Source organism: Nycticebus coucang, chromosome 18, assembly GCF_027406575.1.
Source record: "Nycticebus coucang isolate mNycCou1 chromosome 18, mNycCou1.pri, whole genome shotgun sequence".
Lineage (NCBI taxonomy): Eukaryota > Metazoa > Chordata > Mammalia > Primates > Lorisidae > Nycticebus > Nycticebus coucang.
Window position 1 is genome coordinate 54,106,206 of NC_069797.1, and position 20,292 is coordinate 54,126,497.

At 42.8% G+C, this 20,292-nt stretch overlaps 1 protein-coding gene across 2 annotated transcripts in view; it reads right to left on the reverse strand.

The window, feature by feature from the left end:
• NPEPPS (aminopeptidase puromycin sensitive) overlaps positions 1-20,292 on the reverse strand; it is a 135,749-nt gene that overhangs the window by 62,742 nt on the left and 52,715 nt on the right. For both annotated transcript variants that reach the window (XM_053568482.1, XM_053568481.1), the window contains one exon: positions 10,342-10,419. In XM_053568482.1, coding sequence (XP_053424457.1) covers positions 10,342-10,419 — 78 coding nt within the window. The remainder of the gene's footprint in view (positions 1-10,341; positions 10,420-20,292) is intronic.

Below are 20,292 nucleotides of genomic sequence, written 5' to 3' on the forward strand. Positions count from 1 at the left end.
TGAGGTCTCAGCTACTTGGGAGGCTGAGGCAAGAGAATGGCTTGAGCCCAAGAGTTTGAGGTTGCTGTGAGCTGTGATGCCAAAGCACACTACCGAGAGCAACGTAGTAAGACTCTGTCTCAAAAAAAAAAAAAGTTAATGAAATAATACTAAATGCTTATAAAATTAAAGATAGATTGATTTATATATGGGGGCGGCGCCTGTGGCTCAGTGAGTAGGGCACTGGCCCCATGTGCCGAGGGTGGCGGGTTCAAACCCAGCCCCGGCCAAACTGCAACCAAAAAATAGCCGGGCGTTGTGGCGGGCGCCTGTAGTCCCAGCTGCTCGGGAGGCTGAGGCAAGAGAATCGCGTAAACCCAAGAGTTAGAGGTTGCTGTGAGCCGTGTGACGCCACAGCACTCTACCAGAGGGCGGTACAGTGAGACTCTGTCTCTACAAAAAAAAAAGAGAGTAAAGGTCTGTGCCTTTCTGCCACCATTTATTATCATCTTGTTTTTCACTCTTCAAAGATGATAGAACGACTAGTGTTTCTCCACATACATGCCACTCTACAGGACCCTTAACCAGTATTCTAGAATGGTGCAAATTTCAGAAAAGAAGATGTTTTATTTAGTTATATAATCACTGCAACAATTGTTAAATTTAAAGAGACTAACTTGTACAAAGGTTACTAATGTCCTCCTAAGATGTGTTCAATATTTACTCCATTATCAGACAAACCACTTGTGCAATTTATTTTGAAAAGATCAGAACTTCCTCTAAAAGCAAAATTACTGTGTAACTTTGACCGACAGGACCTTGGAAAAATGTGAAAGCCAATGATTTTCAAACAGACTTTAAGAAATATTCAATAATTCAGCATAGTCACATCTGCAAGATAAATTTTCTGTTCTAATATTTCTATAAGTTATTTGCTATTTTAGCTAAAAGTTGCTACATTAGCTAAAAATTTCAAAAACTATGTTGAGTTATAGCATACTAATGGTCATAACCATCCCTGACATGTTATTATTTGAAATGGTTTCATCATTTAGTATATTGGCTCTAAACTCCGTTTTTTTTTTTTTTTTTTTTGAGACAGAGTCTCACTATGTCACCCTTGGTAGAGTGCTATGATGTCACAGTTCACAGCAATCTCAAACTCTTGGACTCAAGTGATTCTCTTGCCTTACCCTACCAAGCAGCAGGGACTGCAGGTGCCCATCACAATGCCAGGCTATTTTTTTAATTGTTTTTGTTGCAGTGTCATTGTTGTTTAGCTGGCCCAGGCAGGTTCGAATCTACCAGCCTCAGTACACGTGGCCGGCACCATAACCACTGTGCTACAGACTCTAAACTCTAAACAATCCTTATTAAGAATATTGGCTTTTGGCTTGGCGCCTGTAGCTCAGAAGCTAGGGCACCAGCCACACACACAAGACCAGGGGGGTTCGAATCCAGCCCAGGCCTGCCAAACAACAATGACAACTATAACCAAAAAATAGCCAGGCATTGTGGTCTGTAGCCCCAGCTACTTGGCAGGCTGAGACAAGAGAATCTCTTAAGCCCAAGAGTTTGAGGTTGCTGTGAGCTGTGATGCTACAGTGCTCTACCCAGGGTGACACAGTGAGACTCTGTCTCAAAAAAAAAAAAAAGAAAAAAAGGAAAGAAAAAAAGAATGTTAGCTTTAGGCTCAGCGCCAGTAGCACAGTGGTTACAGTGCCACCCACATATACCCAGGCTAGCGTGTTCAAAACTGGCCCCAGCCAGCTAAACAACAATGACAACTGCAACACCAACAACAAAAATAGTCGGGCATTGTGGTGGGCGCCTGTAGTCCCAGTTACTTGGGAGGCTGAGGCAAGAGAATTGCTTAAGCCCAAGAGTTTGGGATTGCTGTGAGCTACAAGACCTCAGTACTCAGCTTTAACATACTGATAGTAAGTGACCTGTAATATATAGTTACAGGGAAAAAAGAGGTAGTACATGTAGAATATTATGTATGGCATGATAATTTCTGTGTTCTCAGAAAGTGTAAATGTTTATAAGCATAAATGTTTATTATAGCATGATATGGTTTTGAAAGGATACATAGGAAACTGGTTGCTTCTGAGGAGGGGAACTGAGAGAGTAGGACAGAATAGAACGGCAAACAAAATTTCACTGGATAGCACTTCTGAATTTCAAATTATGTACAAGTACTTTTTTTAATTTTTTTTTTTTTTTTGAGACAGAGCCTCAAGCTGTCACCCTGGGTAGAGTGCTGTGATATCATAGCTCACAGCAACCTCCAACTCCTGGGCTTAAGCGATTCTCTTGCCTCAGCCTCCCAAGTAGCTGGGACTACAGGCGAATGCCACAACGCCCGGCTATTTTTTGGTTGCAGCTGTCATTATTTGGCAGGCCCTGGGCTGGATTCGAACCTGTCAGCTCAGGTATAAGTGGCTGGCGCCTTAGCCACTTGAGCCACAGGCGCCAAGCCTTTAATATTTAATTTTAAAAATACAGTATAATGTGGTTAGAAGCACAGACTCTTTTTTTTTTTTTTGTAGAGAGTCTCACTTTATGGCCCTCGGTAGAGTGCCGTGGCCTCACACAGCTCACAGCAACCTCCAACTCCTGGGCTTAAGCGATTCTCTTGCCTCAGCCTCCCGAGCAGCTGGGACTACAGGCGCCCGCCACAACGCCCGGCTATTTTTTGGTTGCAGTTTGGCCGGGGCCGGGTTTGAACCTGCCACCCTCGGCATATGGGGCCGGCGCCTTACCGACTGAGCCACAGGCGCCGCCCGAAGCACAGACTCTTGAATTAAACCACTTCAGTTTAAATCCCAGCTCTGCTACTTACTAGCTTTGTGATCCTGGACAAGTTACTGAAGTTAATTAAAAAAAAAAAATTGGGGGCGGCGCCTGTGGCTCAGTGAGTAGGGCGCCGGCCCCATATGCCGAGGGTGGTGGGTTCAAACCCAGCCCCGGCCAAACTGCAACAAAAAAATAGCCGGGTGTTGTGGCCGGCGCCTGTAGTTCCAGCTGTTCGGGAGGCTGAGGCAAGAGAATCGCGTAAGCCCAAGAGTTAGAGGTTGCTGTGAGCCATGTGACGCCACGGCACTCTACCCGAGGGCGGTACAGTGAGACTCTGTCTCTACAAAAAAAAATAATAATTAAAAAAATAAAAAAAAAATTGGGGGGCCTTAGTTTATTTATAAAATGGGGATAACAGAATTCACCTCAAAAAGTTACTGAAAGGATTAAATAATATTTTCAATGCACTTAAACCTACTTGGCACAGGCTCGGCATCTGTGGCTCAAGCGGCTAAGGCACCAGCCACATACACCTGAGCTGGCGGGTTCAGATCCAGCCTGGGCCTGCCAAACAACAATGATGGCTGCAATCAAAAAATAGCCAGGCCTTGTGGCAGATGCCTGTAGTCCCAGCTACTAGAGAGGTGGAGGCAGGAGACTCACTTGAACCCAGGATTTGGAGGTTGCTGTGAGCTGTGATGCCACAAGCATTCTACCTAGGGCAACAGCTTGAGGCTCTGTCTCAAAAAAAAAAAAAAAACTACTTGGCACAGATTAAGCACTCTCTCTCCATATGTGTGTGTGTGGTATGTACGTGTATAAGTGTATGATAAAAATCTTTTATCATGTTAGGAATATTTTTCTTTTTCGAGACAGGGTCTTAACTCCATTGCCTAGGATAGAATGCAATAGTGACATTACAGCTCACTGTAACCTCAAACTCCCCTCGAGTCATCTTCTTGATTCAAGCTCTTAAGTAGCTGGGACTTCAGGCACTTGAAGCCCAGCTAATTCTTCTATTTGAAGTAGAGACAGGGTCTTGCTCTTGCTCAGGCTAGTCTCCAACTACTGTACTCAAGCAATCGTCCTGCCTTGGCCTCCCAGAGTACTAGGATTACAGGTGTGAGCCACAGAGCCCGGAATTAAATTTTCAGTGACCCTACAATCTGAAAATACCTTTATGTTGTTCTCTCTTTGAAATTCAACATTTGCCTAAGCATAGAATTTTAGGTTGAAAATCAGATTCACTTGGTATTTGGAGGGAATGGCTTCCTTAGAATCTAGTTTCCACTGTTCCTGAGGGTAAGTCTTATGCTATTCTGATTCCCTTATTTATTTTTTTGTAGAGACAGAGTCTCACTTTACCGCCTTCAGTAGAGTGCATGATGTCACAGGACTCACAGCAACCTCTACCTCTTGGGCTTCAGCAATTCTCCTGCCTCAGCCTTCCGAGTAGCTGGGATTATAGGCGAGCACCACAACGCCCGGCTATTTTTTGGTTGCAGTTCAGCCGGGGCTGGGTTTGAACCCGCCACCCTCAGTATATGGGGCCGGTGCCCTACTCACTGAGCCACAGGCGCCACCAGTGATTCCTGAACTTTAAAGGTACAATGCTAGCCTTCCCTCCTGCCCGTACCCTATACACAACCCAATTTGAGAGCTTCACTTTATCATAAAAGTTCTAAAATTTGCTTCAAATTTAAAATGCAAATAGTATGGGGATTTTTACATTTATTGAGTTGCTCTCTCCCAACCTTGTATCTTTTCAAACTAAAGGCTCTGCTCCCTTCAGCTAAAAGACATTTTCTTGTTTTTTGTCTTTAAACAATTTTTCTTTCCATTTTTTCTATTCTCTCATTTTCTTACTAGACAGATGTTGATTCTGTTGGATTGGTCCTCAAAACTATTTTTCTGTTTTCCATCCCTTTGGTTTTCTTACTTTGCGGAAGATTTCTCAAACTTCTAACCAGGCTCTTTTACATCTATCATGGTTATAATTTCCAGAAGTTTTCTTTCTTTTTTTTTTCTTTGAGACAGTCTCCCTTTGTTGCCCTTGGTAGTGCTATGGCGTCATAGCTCACAGCAGCCTCAACGTCTTGGGCTCAAGCAATTCTCTTGCCTCAGCCTTCCGAGTAGCTGGGAAAAATAGTCTGCCACAAAACCCAGCTTGCTCAGACTGGTCTCAAACCTGTGAGCTCAAGAGATCCACCTGCCTTGGCCTCCAAGCATCTAGTAGGATTACAGGCATGAGCCACTGTGCCCAACCCAAAAGTTTTCTTATTGTAATTCTTCCTCCTTGCTGGCATTCTCTCCTGTCCTTGTTTAATGAATGCAGTATTTTATCTTAATTATCTCAGAATATTAATTAGTGTGAGAGTTATTTTTGAAACTTTCTTTTGATATCTTTTTCATGTCTTTTTCAACTTTCTGTATTTTTATTACACTTAGTGTATTGCTTTTTTTTTTTTTATTAAATCATAGCTGTGTACATTAATGCGATCGAGGGGCACCATACACTGGTTTTATAGACCGTTTCACACATTTTCATCACACTGGTTAACATAGCCTTCCTGGCGTTTTCTTAGTTATTGTGTTAAGACATTTATATTCTACATTTACTAAGTTTCACATGTACCCTTGTAAGATGCACCGCTATTGTATTGCTTTTTGCTCTATCTTTCACAATAAAAGTTTTTCTCAAATGTCTGGAAATTGTTGCCCCAGTGACTTTGGGCTTGGTCATGCTACTTGCTTTGGCAAGTGAAATAGGAGTGGACATCAAGTATACCACTATCATGCAGAAGTCTTAAATGTGTCTTTGCGGCCCAGCTCTCGCCCATCCATTAATTTCTGCCCTCTGCCATATGTGAGAATAACAAGTCACATGCAGATGATGGCTGTTCATTATATATCCTGAAATGAGAAGACTTGTGAGCTGAGTGGAGCCCAGTAAGATAGGTGATATGACTATAAATGATCAGCAATCTTCACAGTCCATGTGTAAGAAAGAAATATTTTCTGTTAGCCGTGAAGATTTGTGATTCTATTTGTGAGTTCAAATGTACATATTTATATGTACATAGAATATTTCTGAAAGGATTAGCCATACAGTGGAAGTAAAAAGGGTTGGAGAAAGGGAATCTCAAGACTTCTTTTTCAAATTATACTCTTTGGTATCTTTTTTGTGTATATGAGACAGAGTCTCACTTCATTGTCCTCAGGAGAGTGCTGTAGCATCATAACTCACAGCAACCTCAAACTCTTGTGCTCAAGTGATTCTCTTGCCTCAGCCTCTTGAACAGCTAGGACTATAGGTGCCTGCCACAATGTCTGCCTATTTTTAGAGACTGGGGGTCTCGCTCTTGCTCAGGCTATTCATCCACCTTGGCCTTCCAGAGTGCTAGGATTAGAGGTGTGAGCCACTGTGCCCAGCCCTATTCTTTGGTATCTTTTAATACATATTTATAGGATAACATTTATTTATTTTTTATTTTTATTTTTTTGTAGTTTTCCCCAGGGCTGGGCTTGAACTTACCACCCCAGGGATATGGGCCTGGCACCCTATTCCTTGAACCATAGGTTTATTTATTTATTTTTAACCCAGACTCTCACTTTGTCACCCTGGTAAAGTACTAGGGTGTCATAGCTCACAGTAACTTTAGACTTGTGGGCTCAAGTCATTCTCTTGCCTCAACCTTCTGAGTAGATGGGACAACAGGCACCCAATACAACACCTGGCTACTTTGTAGAGGCAGGGTTTCACTCTAGCTCAGGCTGGTCTTAAACTCATAAGCTCAGTCAATCCACCCGCCTCAGCCGCCCAAGTGCTGGGATTACAGGTGTGAGCCACCATGCCTGGTCCCTGGAAAACATTTATTTTTATAATAATCACTAATGATGGCCTCTAAAAGTACTGAAAAAAAGACAAGATTTCTCTAATTCAAATTTTTTATAAAAATACTTTTTTTTTTTTTTTTTTGTGGTTTTTGGCTGGGGCTGGGTTTGAACCCGCCACCTCCAGCATATGGGACCGGCGCCCTACTCCTTGAGCCACAGGCGCTGCCCTAAAAAATACTTTTATATTAAGGTAAAACATTCTCCTTTAAAAATTCTAAAAATCGGGCGGCACCTGTGGCTCAAGGAGTAGGGCACCGGTCCCATATGCCAGAGGTGGCAGGTTCAAACCCAGCCCCGGCCAAAAAAATAAAATTCTAAAAATCAGGCAAAAGGTATAAATAAGAATAAAAATCACCAATTATATCAATACTCAGACATAATAATCATTTTATTTATACTATTTTAGAGGTCTGACTCATCATCCTGATATATACTTTTATATTCTGCTTTTCAAGTTTACATAATCATAAAAATTCACAAGCCGGGGGGCGCCTGTGGCTCAGTGAGTGGGGCGCCGGCCCCATATGCCGAGGGTGGCGGGTTCAAACCCAGCCCCGGCCAAACTGCAACAACAAAAAAGAAATAGCTGGGCGTTGTGGCGGGCGCCTGTAGTCCCAGCTGCTTGGGAGGCTGAGGCAAGAGAATCGCGTAAGCCCAAGAGTTGAAGGTTGCTGTGAGATGCCACGGCACTCTACCCGAGGGCAGTACAGTGAGACTCTGTCTCTACAAAAAAAAAAAAAACTCACAAGCCTCACTTTTAATTGCTAAATATATATCACTATGTAGATATGTCACAGTCATTTCCTCAGTGTTGAACAAATATTAATTCTAACTTTGGTTTTTTTTTGAGACAGAGCCTCAAGCTGTCGCCCTGAGTAGAGTGCTGTGGCATCACAGCTCACAGCAACCTCCAACTTCTGGGCTCAAGCGATTCTCCTGCCTCCACCTCCCAAGTATCTGGGACTGCAGGCGCCTGCCACAATGCCCAGCTTTTTGTTTGTTGTTGTTGCAGCCATCATTGTTGTTTGGCAGGCCCAGGCTGGATTTGAACCCTCCAACTCAGGTGTATATGGCTGGAGCCTTAGCCACTTGAGCCACAGGCACCGAGCCTAATTCTAATTTTTTACTACCATAAATATCTTACTAGATACCTTTTCGTATAAAGCATTTTATATATTTATGATTTTTCCTTAGGATAAACTCCTGTTAGCAGAATTGTTGGTTCAAAAGACATAAACATATCTCAGCTCTTGATGCATTCTGCCAGATTGCTTTTCAAAAAAAAAAAATACATGGAGGGCGGTGCCTGTGGCTCAAAGGGGTAGGGTACCGGCCCCATATGCCGGAGGTGGCGGGTTCAAGCCCAGCCCCGGCCGAAAACTGCAAAAAAAAAAAATACATGGACTGGTCATGAGACCTGTAATTCTAATATTCTGAGAGGCTGAGGTGAAAGGATTGCTTGAGCTCAAGAGTTCAAGACTGAGACTCTGTCTCCACCAAAAATAGGAAAAGTTGGGCAGCGCCTGTGGCACAGTGAGTAGGGCACCGGCCCCATATGCCGAGGGTGGCGGGTTCAAACACGGCCCTGGCCAAACTGCAACAAAAAAATAGCTGGGTGCTGTGGCAGGCGCCTGTAGTCCCAGCTACTCGGGAGGCTGAGGCAGGAGAATCGCTCAAGCCCAGGAGTTGGAGGTTGCTGTGAGCTGTGTGATGCCACGGCACTCTACCAAGGGCCATAAAGTGAGACTCTGTCTCTACAAAAAAAAAAAAATAGGAAAAGTTAGCCAGGCATGTAAGTATACCTGCAGTTCCAGCTACTTGAGAAGCTGAAGCAGGACAACTGCTTAAGCCCAGGAGTAGGGATTGCAGTGAGCTATGACAACACCACTGCACTCTAGCTGGGGCGACAGAGTGAGACTCTATTACCAGCAAAAAACAAAAATATGATACAAGACAGCCATATCACTGCCTTTTTTTTTTTTTTTCCCAGTTTTTGGCTGAGGCTGGGTTTGAACCTGCCACCTCTGGTATATGGGACAAGCACCGTTCTCCTTGAGTCACAGGCGCCACCCTTTTTTTTTTGCCTTTTTTTTTTTTTTTTTTTTTTTTTTTTTTTGTAGAGACAGAGTCTCACTGTACCGCCCTCGGGTAGAGTGCCGTGGCGTCACACGGCTCACAGCAACCTCCAACTCCTGGGCTTACGCGATTCTCTTGCCTCAGCCTCCCGAGCAGCTGGGACTACAGGCGCCCGCCACAACGCCCGGCTATTTTTTTGTTGTTGTTGTTGTTGCAGTTTGGCCGGGGCTGGGTCCGAACCCGCCACCCTCGGCATATGGGGCCGGCGCCCTACTCACTGAGCCACAGGCGCCGCCCTTTTTTTGCCTTTTTAATTCCAGCTCACATGACAGGCAAAAACTGTTGTCAATAGCTATTGTTCTGCTATCTCTCATTATTAGGAGGCCAAATATCTTTCCACGTGTTTATTAGTTATCTGCATTTTCTTCCTTATGAATTGTTTGTTCCTTTTCATTAGTTCATTTATCAAAGTCTAAGTACTTTACCAATTGATTTACGTATAATTTATTCTATTATATTAAGCTCAGAAAGTCTTTTATTTGCTTTTATATCTAGTAATAGTTTAATAACACATCAATAAATATTTCCTTCCATGTCCTCACTAACATAATACATATTCAATCTCTGGCTATACATCCAAATCATCTATGGAGAATTCACCACAGAGAACTGGATTCAGTTAGTAGAAAACAGAGCTAGGTAAATGTATTTTTAAGAAACTGGGCCAGACAAGGTGGCTCACACCTGTAATCCCAGCACATGGGAGGCCAAAGCAGGAGGACTGCTTGAGCTCACAGGTTTGAGACCAGCCTGAGCCAGAGAGAGACCCCATCTCTAAAACATAGCCAGGTATTGTGGCGTGCACCTGTAGTCCCAGCTACTTGGGAGGCTGAGGCAAGAGAATCACCTGAACCCAAGAGTTTGAGGTTGTTGTGAGCTAAGACGCCATGGCACTATATCAAGGATGACCAAGTGAAACTGTCTCAAAAAAAAAAAAAAAAAAAAGAGGGTGGGGAATGGTGGCTCACACCTGTAATCCCAGCATTTGGGAGGCTGAGGTGGGTGGGTAGATTGCCCTGAGCTCACAGGTTAAGACCAGCCTGAGCCAGAGCAAAACCCCATCTCTAAAAATAACTGGGCATTGTGGCAGGTGCCTGTAGACCCAGCTATGGGAGGCTGAGGCAAGAGAATTGCTTAAGCCCAGGAGTTTGAGGTTGCTGTGAGCTATGACAGCATTGCACTCTACCAAGTGTGACAAAGTGAAACTCTTGTCTCAAAAAAAAAAAAAAAAAAAAAAGGAAAGAAAAGAAACTGAAACTGAAAAACCATGCATTATATTCTAGAGTAGAATGGTCCATATTTTTTGGTCAGTTTGCTTGCTTAAAGAGACTATAGAGTAACAGGAGGTATAAATCTTTCTTTCTAAACCCCAATTTCCTTAGAATAAGACTCTGATGGCCCAAAAGTTGCAATGAACCTCTTGCAAAAGCTCTTAATCTGCTAACAACAATGAGGGAAAAAATAACATCCAATAAACTTCTTTGGAATAAGTGAAGTGACACAAGATTTTACAAAAGTCATGTCTCTTACCTGTTTGGAGAGTACTAGGAAAAGATAGGGTGACTTTCTCATCTTCATTCTGATAGTTAAATCCTGTAGCATGTATTTCTGAAATGGGAAAAAGAAAATTACTTCACAAATCTAACTAGACTGATAAAACCAAATCCAGACTGTAGAAATTAACATTATCAATGGCAAAATGTCTACTAAAATTAAAATTCTTTTTTTTTTTTTTTTTGTAGAGACAGAGTTTTACTTTAATGCCCTCGGTAGAGTGCCGTGGCATCACACAGCTCACAGCAACCTCCAACTCCTGGGCTTAAGCGATTCTCCTGCCTCAGCCTCCCGAATAGCTGGGACTACAGGCGCCCGCCACAATGCCCGGCTATTTTTTGTTGCAGTTTGGCAGGGGCTGGGTTTGAACGCGCCACCCTCGGTATATGGGGCCGGCACCCTGCTCACTGAGCCACAGGCGCCGCCCTAAAATTAAAATTCTTAATTTAGGAAATTAAGCTCCTATTAACAAGAATATCATTTCAAATTAACCTATTTTAGGCTATAGGATCTAAGTTAAATATGCTCTTTAAAAAATTTCACATTCTATGACAGGGAATCATGACTCACATCTATAATCCTAGCACTTTGGGAGGCCAAGGCAGGTGGATTACTTGAGCTCAGAAGTTTGAGACCAGCCTGAGCAAGAGCAAGACCCCATCTCTACTAAAAACAGAAAAACTACCCAGGTGTTGTGGCAAGTGCCTATAGTCCCAGCTACTTGGGAGCCTGAGGCAAGAGGATCATTTGAACCCAGGAGTTTGAGGTTGATGTAAGCTGTTATGCCACAGCACTCTACCCAGGGGGACAGAGTGAGACTCTGTTTCAAAAAAAAAAAAAAAAATTACATTCTTCATAAATTTATAGAACTTTAGTAATAAAAGGGAAATATGGCTATTAAAAATGTGATATATGGCTTGACGCCTATAGTTCAGTGGATAGGGCGCCAGCCACATACACTTCAGCTGGCAGGTTCGAACCCAGCCTGGGCCTACCAAACGACGACAACTATATCCAAAAAACAGCCAACATTGTGCCAGGCACCTGTAGCCAGCTACTTGGGAGGCTGAGGCAAGAGAATCACTTAAGCCCAGGGGTTGGAGGTTGCTGTGAGCTGTGACAGCACAATACTCTACCCAAGGCGATATAGTGAGACTCTGTCTCAAAAATAATAATTATAAATAATAATAAGTTAACCTTAGCGTTAACCTTAGGTCCCTGGAGTCACAGCTCACAGCAACCTCAAACTCTTGGGCTTAAGTGATTCTTTTTTTTTTTTTTTGCAGTTTTTGGCCGGGGCTGGGTTTGAACTCACCACCTCCGGCATATGGGACTGGTGCCTTTGAGCCACAGGCACTGCCCCTTAAGCAATTCTCTTGCCTCAGCCTCCCAAGTAGCTGGGACTACAGGTGCCCACCATAATATTAGCCCAGCTATTTTGTTGTTGTTGTTGTTGTTGTTGCAGTTGTGATTATTGTTTAGCTGGCCAGGGCCGGGTTTGAACCTCCCAGCCTCGGTGTATGTGGCCGGCGCCATAACCACTGTGCTACACCCAGCCCCTGCAAATGTTTTTTTAAATACACAAAGAGCTGGCAGTGATGGTACACAAATCTACTTAAGAGGATGAGGCAGGAGGAATGCTTGAGTCTAAGAGCTCAAGGCCAGCCTGGACAACAACAGCAAGACACTGTCTCATTATTGTTGGGGAATCATTGAGGGTGCAAAGAACCAGGGTACCCTGCTTACATTTGTTAGGTAAAGTTCCTCTTCTAATTGTGCCCCCCCCCAAAGAGGTATGTTACACACCGTGACCCTCCACTCCCCACAAAAAAAATTTTAATCTTACAATATAAAGAAACAAAAAGCGAAGGTACCACAAGATAACCATCTTTTACCTATCACATTAACAAAGATTTTTTAAAATCTGAGAAAATATGGTGATGACTAAGTGTGTTTGATATGGCGATGGATATGGCTCGGTGCTTATAGCTCAGATGCTAGGGCTAGCTAGCACATACACAGGAGCTGGTGGGTTCGAACCCAGTCCAGGCCTGCCAAACAACAATGATAAGTACAACCAGGCGTTGTGGTGGGCACCTGTAGTCCCAGCTACTTTGGAGGCTGAGGCAAGAGAATGGCTTAAGCCCAAGAGTTTGAGGTTGCTGTGAACTGTACACCACAGCACTCTACTGAGGGTGACATAGTGAGACTCTGTCTCAAAAAAAAAATAAAAAATAAAAATGGTGATGGATACTGGTACAAACTCCATGAAGTACAATTTGACAATACTAATTAAAATTATATTAAATTAAAATTATGCACACCCTCTGACACAGCATTCCCACTTCCAAGAATTTATCCTACAAATACCTTCTCATGGCTCAAAATTTTGAGAGATATTTACAAGGTTGTTCACTGCAGTCGAAATTCCATTTAAATGCTCATCAGCGGCAGACTGGCTTAATAAATTATCACAAATTTATTCCATGAAATACTATCTAACCAAAAACAGAGAAAGCCCTTTATGTGCTTGTTTATTACAAGTTACAAGATAAAGTACAGAATAGCTTTTCCTTAGATACTACATTTATTATTATTTTTTTTTGTAGAGACAGCGTCTCACTGTACCATCCTCAGGTAGAGTGCCATGACTTCACACAGCTCACAACAATCTCTAACTCTTGGGCTTACGCAATTCTCTTGCCTCAGCCTCCCAAGCAGCTGGGACTACAGGCGCCCAGCACAACGCCCAGCTATTTTTTTGTTGCAGTTTGGCCGGGGCTGGGTTTGAACCCTCCACCCTCAGCATATGGGGCCGGCACCCTACTCACTGAGCCACAGGCAGTGCCCAGATGCTACATTTATATTAAAAAGGAAGTTTACAATGAACTAAGATTGGTATTTCATCAGGAATTTAACAGATGAAACTAGTCTTAAATTTAGAATACTATTTTTTCTTCCTTACTCAATTTAAATAACCTTTTAATATTAGCCTTCTGCACACACATACACACACACTCTCTCTCCATCAAAAAAAGCCTGCCTATACTAATATTTGAGCATGCTAACCTTGCGCTCAGAGGTAAATCATTAGTTGAGTGATGAAATAATTTTTTTCCCTTGTGATGAAATACTTCTTTTCCCTTTTTCCTCTGTTCTCACACCACAACAACCATGGATAAGACTTCTATGACCAAATGTGTAGAGATTTCTCCCCACCAACAAGAAGGAATGAATTCTGGAGTAGATACCAGCTGAGCACCTTCTAATCCAATTCAATTCTGATGCTCTCTGCCTGGAAATAGCATCAGATTTCACAGGTTGAGAGCTCAGTCTCCTAAGACTGCCCCCACTTCAGACACTAGTCATAAATCTATGCCTCTGGAACTTATGACCAACCTGCTTCAAGTCAGGGTCCCCAACATCCTTTCCCTGGGTTAGATTTGTTTTTTAAAGTGGCACACAGAGTCCGTAGAAACAAATTCACTGGTTTATTACAAAGGACATTAAAAAGAATTAGAAGAAGAGATGTGTAGAGCAAGACATGTGTGAAGTGGTATGGAGCTCCCATGTTCTCTCTGGGAGCACCACCCTCCAAGATCCTGGACTTGTTCAGCCATCTCAAAGCTCTACATACTCTGTGCCCTTAGGATTTTTATGGAGATTTCAACAACTGTAGAAACGTGATAGGAGAAAAAGGGTATGATCATTCTATGCTAAATAGACTAAGTGGAGAAACTCAGTAAGGCCTTTCAGTTCAGATTTTTCTAAGCCTCTCTGTGGAGTATTCCTTCCACTCAGATATGAGGCAGGATTCTTTCTGAAATGGGGTTCAGTCTTAGGACGTATAATCAGACAAAGTAAGTCTGAGAATTTCTTTATAGCCACCTCCAAGACAGAAAGGCAGGAGAAAATCTGAGTGTACTTTTACTTTCTATGGTCTGCCCTGCGGAGTAAAAGGAACAGATGAAAGGAGAGTAGGAGAGGGTCAGAGAAGGAGATTCTATTTTCTGAGGCCTGCTTCTGAGGTCCAAAGTGCCCAAACATTACTGTCTTTTACCTTTATCATTCTAAAGCTACTTCAGGAACCAAGGACAAAAGCCCACATACTTCAATAAAAGATGTATTTATTGATTTTGTCACTTAGTATAAAAAACAGGAACTGTGGTCAAAACATATATAGAATGGGTGGTGCTTGTAGCTCAGTGAGTGGAGTGCCAGCCCCATATACCAAGGGTAGTGGGTTCAAACTCGGCCCCAGCCAAACTGCAACCAAAAAACAAACATATATACTAAAACCACAACTTGACGGGCCAGGTGTGGTGGCTCAGGCCTGTAATCCTAGCACTCTGGGAGGCCAAGACAGGTAGATGGCTTGAGTTCACAATTTCAAGGCCAGCCTGAGCAAGAGCAAGACCCCATCTCTAAAAATAGCTGGGCACTGTGGTGGGCGCCTATAGTCTCAGCTACTTGAGAGGTTGAGGCAAAAGAATCACTTAAGCCCAAGAGTCTGAGGTTCTGTGAGCTGTGACACCACAGCACTCTACCAAGGATGACAAAGTAAGACTCTGTCTCAAAAAAAATTAAAAATGGCTGGGCGCAGTGGCTTACACCTGCAATTGGGTAGATTGCTTGAGTTCACAAGTTTGAGACCAGCCTGAGCAAGAGTGAGACCCTGTCTCTACTAAAAATGAAAAACTGAGGCAAGAGGATCTCTTGAGCCAAGAGTTTGAGATTGCTCTGAGCTATGACACCACAGCACTCTACCAAAGGCAACAAAGTGAGACTCTGTCTCCAAAAATAAATAAAAATAAAAAATAAAATCACAATGTGGTAAAAGAAAAAGATAACTAAAACTTAAAAAACTTAAAAAACGGCTCAGCGCCTACAGCTCAATGATTAGGGCACCAGCCACATACACAGGGGCTGGTGGGTTTGAACCTGGCCTGGGCCTGCTAAACAACAATGACAACTACAATAGCAACAACAATAAAAATAGCCGGGTGTTGTGGCAGGTGCCTGTAGTTCCAGCTACTTGGGAGGCTGCAGTAAGAGAATCATTTAAGCCCAAGAGTTGGAGGTTGCTGTGAGCTGTGACATCATAGCACTCTACCGAGGGCAACAAAGTAAGACTCTATCTAGAAAGAAAGAAAGAAAAAGAAAAAAATGAGACAAACAAAATATACCCTCATGGACAATTTTTAAAACAGATTAGATATAGCTAAAAAGAAAATTAGTAAATTGAAAGATAATCCAGAATAAAATATCCAAACCAAAGCACATTGTGGCAAAACGAAAAAATATATAGGGGAGAAAAAGAAAAATGGAACATATTTTTAGAAAGCCAAAGATAAATAAATAAAAGAAAGCATGTAAAAAAAATTATACACTGTAGGGCGGCACCTGTGGCTCAGTGAGTGGGGCGCCGGCCCCATATGCTGAGGGTGGCGGGTTCAAACCCAGCCCCGGCCAAACTGCAACAAAAAAATAGCCGGGCGTTGTGGCGGGCGCCTGTAGTCCCAGCTGCTCGGGAGGCTGAGGCAAGAGAATCGCGTAAGCCCAAGAGTTAGAGGTTGCTGTGAGCCGTGTGACGCCACAGCACTCTACCTGAGGGTGGTACAGTGAGACTCTGTCTCTACAAAAAAAAAAAATTATACACTGTATTCAGGTATCAAAATATCATAAGTCAGTTGACTGAGGAAGACAGAAGAAAAATTTCACCTCCCAGTAGGAAAGGGGAAAATAGTTAAAAATTATATACAGTAGAACCTCTGTAAGCTGACCCCCCAAGAGACTATAACAAAGTGGTCAACATACAGAGGTGATCAACATAAGGAACAAGGCCTACTGTACTGATCCCATATATACTTTACTTTCTTGTATAGCTTTCATTAGAGAATATCATACAAAACCATACATAATCAAAACAGTAAAATCATACACACAGTATCATCCAAAATCAATACATTCACTATTTTCTCACAGTTTAATCATTCCTTCTGAAAAGAGTCAATTTGATCTGTTTCTTATTTGTATTACAAAGGTAAGTGGAGAAAGCACTCTCAACAATGGCTACACTACTCAGCACACCTGGACATATTTCCACAACAAATGATCTCAACAGCCTTAGTAGATGCCTGACATCATCTTCTTTTGGAGTCTCTGCAATTGCTATGTCATCTTCCCTTGCTTCTTCCACTTCATCAGCTGCTTCCACAGGTGGACCAAAGATTCATGTTTTAGTAATGACCCACTAAAGGCACTGGACTCAGTAGTACATTTTAAATGTTTTGATGATGCCTTGGTCAAGAGGTTGGATTTCTGAGGTCATGTTTGTGAGATGATTCACTTGCAGGTGGACAGGACAGTTGTCTGCTGTCAGTAAAACATACAATTTCTTCTTCATTTCTCAGTCTATATCTCTTACCCATTTCTCAAATAGGAAACCAGTCATCCATGTGCATTTGTTTAATCTTAAGTGACAGGGAGGTCTTTGGGCTTCAGATTCTTCTTTAAAAATCACCACAGGTTTTAATTTTCTCCATTTGAGCTAGTGCAAAGCAGAACTGTGAAATGTTCTTTGTAAAGTTTTCTCCTCTTACATTTGTCAACCTTCATGATGAAGCTCCTGTCAGGCAAAGCTTGAAAAGGGTCCACACTCATCAGCATTAAATATGTCACCATCTTTGCAGCTTCTGGCAAAGTCTAGAAACTTTTGGATGAACTTTTCCACAACTTCTATTGGAACTTCATTGGATTCACCACATAAGGCTTTATGGGAGATCCTGTATTTAAACTTGAGCCAACCACTTGATGCTTAGAATCTGCCACCTGAATTCCTGTGTGATTTTTTAGCAACTTCTTGCATCAACAGCCCAGAGATTTGGGCGTTAATTGCCTTCCTATGTCTGAACCAGCTTCATATGGCTTCACTGACTTCATTGCAGGAGGTTTTCCTCCTTTTCTGTCATAGGTCTCTGCTTTCCTTACCATATCTCTCCAGGCACTCTTGTTTATGTTTTCAGTTGTTACTAACTGTGGTCTTCCTAACACCAAAATGTTCTGCTGTCTTTCTCTGGCTTCTACTTTCCAGAAAATGTAGAAGATAACCTTTTCCGGGCGGCACCTGTGGCTCAGTGAGTAGGGCGCCGGCCCCATATACTGAGCCTGGCGGGTTCGAACCCATTCCTGGCCAAACTGCAACAAAAAAATAGGCGGGCGTTGTGGTGGGTCCCTATAGTCCCAGCTGCTTGGGAGGCTGAGGCAAGAGAATCGCCTAAGCCCAGGAGTTGGAGGTTGCTGTGAGCTGCCACAGCACTCTACCGAGGGAGATAGAGGGAGACTTAGACCTGGAGGTTGCTGTGAGTCCCATGATGTCATGGCACTCTACCGAGGGCAGTAAAGTGAGACTCAGAGAATCTGTCTTTACAGAAAAAAAAAAAAAAAAAAAAGAAGATAACCTTTTCCTTCAACGTCAGTTCTTTCCTTTGGGCCGTCGTGTCTCAATTAACTGTGTAATTTTTCAGTAATTATAGGATATACCTACAATTCAGACCAGTCCTTCAAGTTGAAAAAAATCTTCCACAACACATAATAAACAATAGAAGTTAGGCCTAATCCAACATGTGGTAATATAAAACATGAAAAAACAACTTATACTAAAGAAAAAGTAATACAACTAAGGGGCAAAGCCCATACCATCTACCCCTTAGTGTAGAGGAGGCTCAATTGGTCAAGTTACAGAGGGTAAATTAATATTGTGTATCATAGTCCAAGTGCTCAGTATATAGAGCTCTTTTATTGAGTACATGTCCAATCTATCAAAATTACATCAACTTAAGGAAGTGGTTAATAAAGGGAGGTGGTTAACTATGGGGATTCTACCATGTGTATGTCTCTCAAAATATCAAAAATATGTATAATTATTACATGTCAATTTTCAAAAGCTATCTGAAAAAATGGGAAGCATTAAAAACTTTAAAAAAGGGCGGTGCCTGTGGCTCTATGAGTAGGGCGCCGGCCCCATATGCCGAGGGTGGCGGGTTCAAACCCAGCCCCGGCCACACTGCAACAACAAAAAAAATAGCCGGGCGTTGTGGCGGGCACCTGTAGTCCCAGCTGCTCAGGAGGCTGAGGCAAGAGAATTGGGTAAGCCCAAGAGTTGGAGGTTGCTGTGAGCCGGGTGACGCCACGGCACTCTACCGGAGGGCAGTACAGTGAGACTCTGTCTCTACAAAAAAAATAAAAATAAAAATAAAAAATAAATAAATAAAAATCTTTTAAAAAGAAGGCAGCCCCTGTGGCTCAAGGAGTAGGACGCTGGCCCTGGCCAAAAACTGCAAAAAAAAAACCTTTAAAAAAGAAATAAAAATGCAAAACTGTCTCTCATATTTTTCATTTGCAACTTTCTGTTTAAATGCATGCACAATTAAATGCTTAATAGCAACAAAGAAATCATACAACTTCTTTATAGTAAGGATAAAAGTGCACTACTAGAAAGCAATTTTATACTATTAAAAAAGATATGATTAAAAAATTTTTAATCCTAACATATTGATGCTATTAAAAAAAATTTTTTTTTTGGCTCAGTACCTGTGGCTCAAGTGACTAAGGCACCAGCCATATACACCTGAACTGGCGGGTTCAAATCCAGCCCGGGCCTGCCAAATAACAATGATGGCTGCAACTAAAAATTAGCCAGGCATTGTGGCAGGTGCCTGTAGTCCCAGCTACTTGGGAGGCAGAGGCAGGAGACTCACTTGAGCCCAGGAGTTGGAGGGGTGCTGTGAGCTGTGATGCCACGACACTCTACCCCGGGCAACAGCTTCTTTTTTAAAGAAACCCAAATATACATTTGATTGTTGTCACAGAGGGAAGATAAGAGGACAGAATGGGGCAGAAGCAGTATCTAAAGAGATCATGACAGAGATCTTTCCAAAACTAATTAAAGACACTAAGCCATAGATTCACTAGGCCCTTTAAAGCCTACATAAAAAGAAATCTGGGCAGCCCCGGTGGCTCAGTGAATAGGGCGCTGGCCCCATATACCGAGGGTGGCGGGTTCAAACCTGGTCCAGGCAAAACTGCAACAAAAAATAGCAGGTGCCTGTGGTCCCAGCTACTTGGGAGGCTGAGGCAAGAGAACTGCCTAAGCCCAGGAGTTGGAGGTTGCTATGAGCTGTGATGCCACAGCACTCTTTGTGTGTGTGTGTGTGTGTGTGTGTTTTTTTTTTTGGCCAGGGCTGGGTTTGAACCCGCCACCTCTGGCATATGGGACCAGCGCCCCACTCCTTGAGCCACAGGCGCCACCCCGATGCCACAGCCTTCTACTGAGGGTGACAAAGTAAGACTCTGTCTCAAAAATAAAAAAAGAAAGAAAGAAAAAGAAATCCAATGAGGTGGAATATAGTTAAACTCAATAAAATGCAAGACACAGACAACAATTAAAAATCATATGGAGGCCAGAAAGGTGGTTCATGCCTATAATCCTAGACTCTGGGAGGCCAAGGAGGGTGGATCTCTTGAGCTCAGAGTTAGAGACCAGCCTGAACAAAAAGCAAGACCCTCATCTCCACTAAAAAATAGAAAAACTGAGGTAAGAGGATCTCTTGAGCCCAAGAGTTGGAGGTTGCTGTGAGCTATGATGCCACAGCACTCTACCCAGGGTGACAGCTTGAGACTCTGTCTCAAAAAATAAATAATGAAATAAAGAAATAAATAATTTTTAAAAATGGAAAAATTACCTGAGCATTGTGGCAGGCGCCTAGTCAGCCAAAGAGATTGAGGTTGCTATGAACTATGATGATGCCACCACACTTTACCCTGGGCCAAAGAGTGAGACTCGGTCTTGAAAACAAAAACATCTGGGCAGGAGAGGCTGGCTGGGTAAAACTATAGTTAAAGAAACAATAGTGTAGGGCGGTGCCT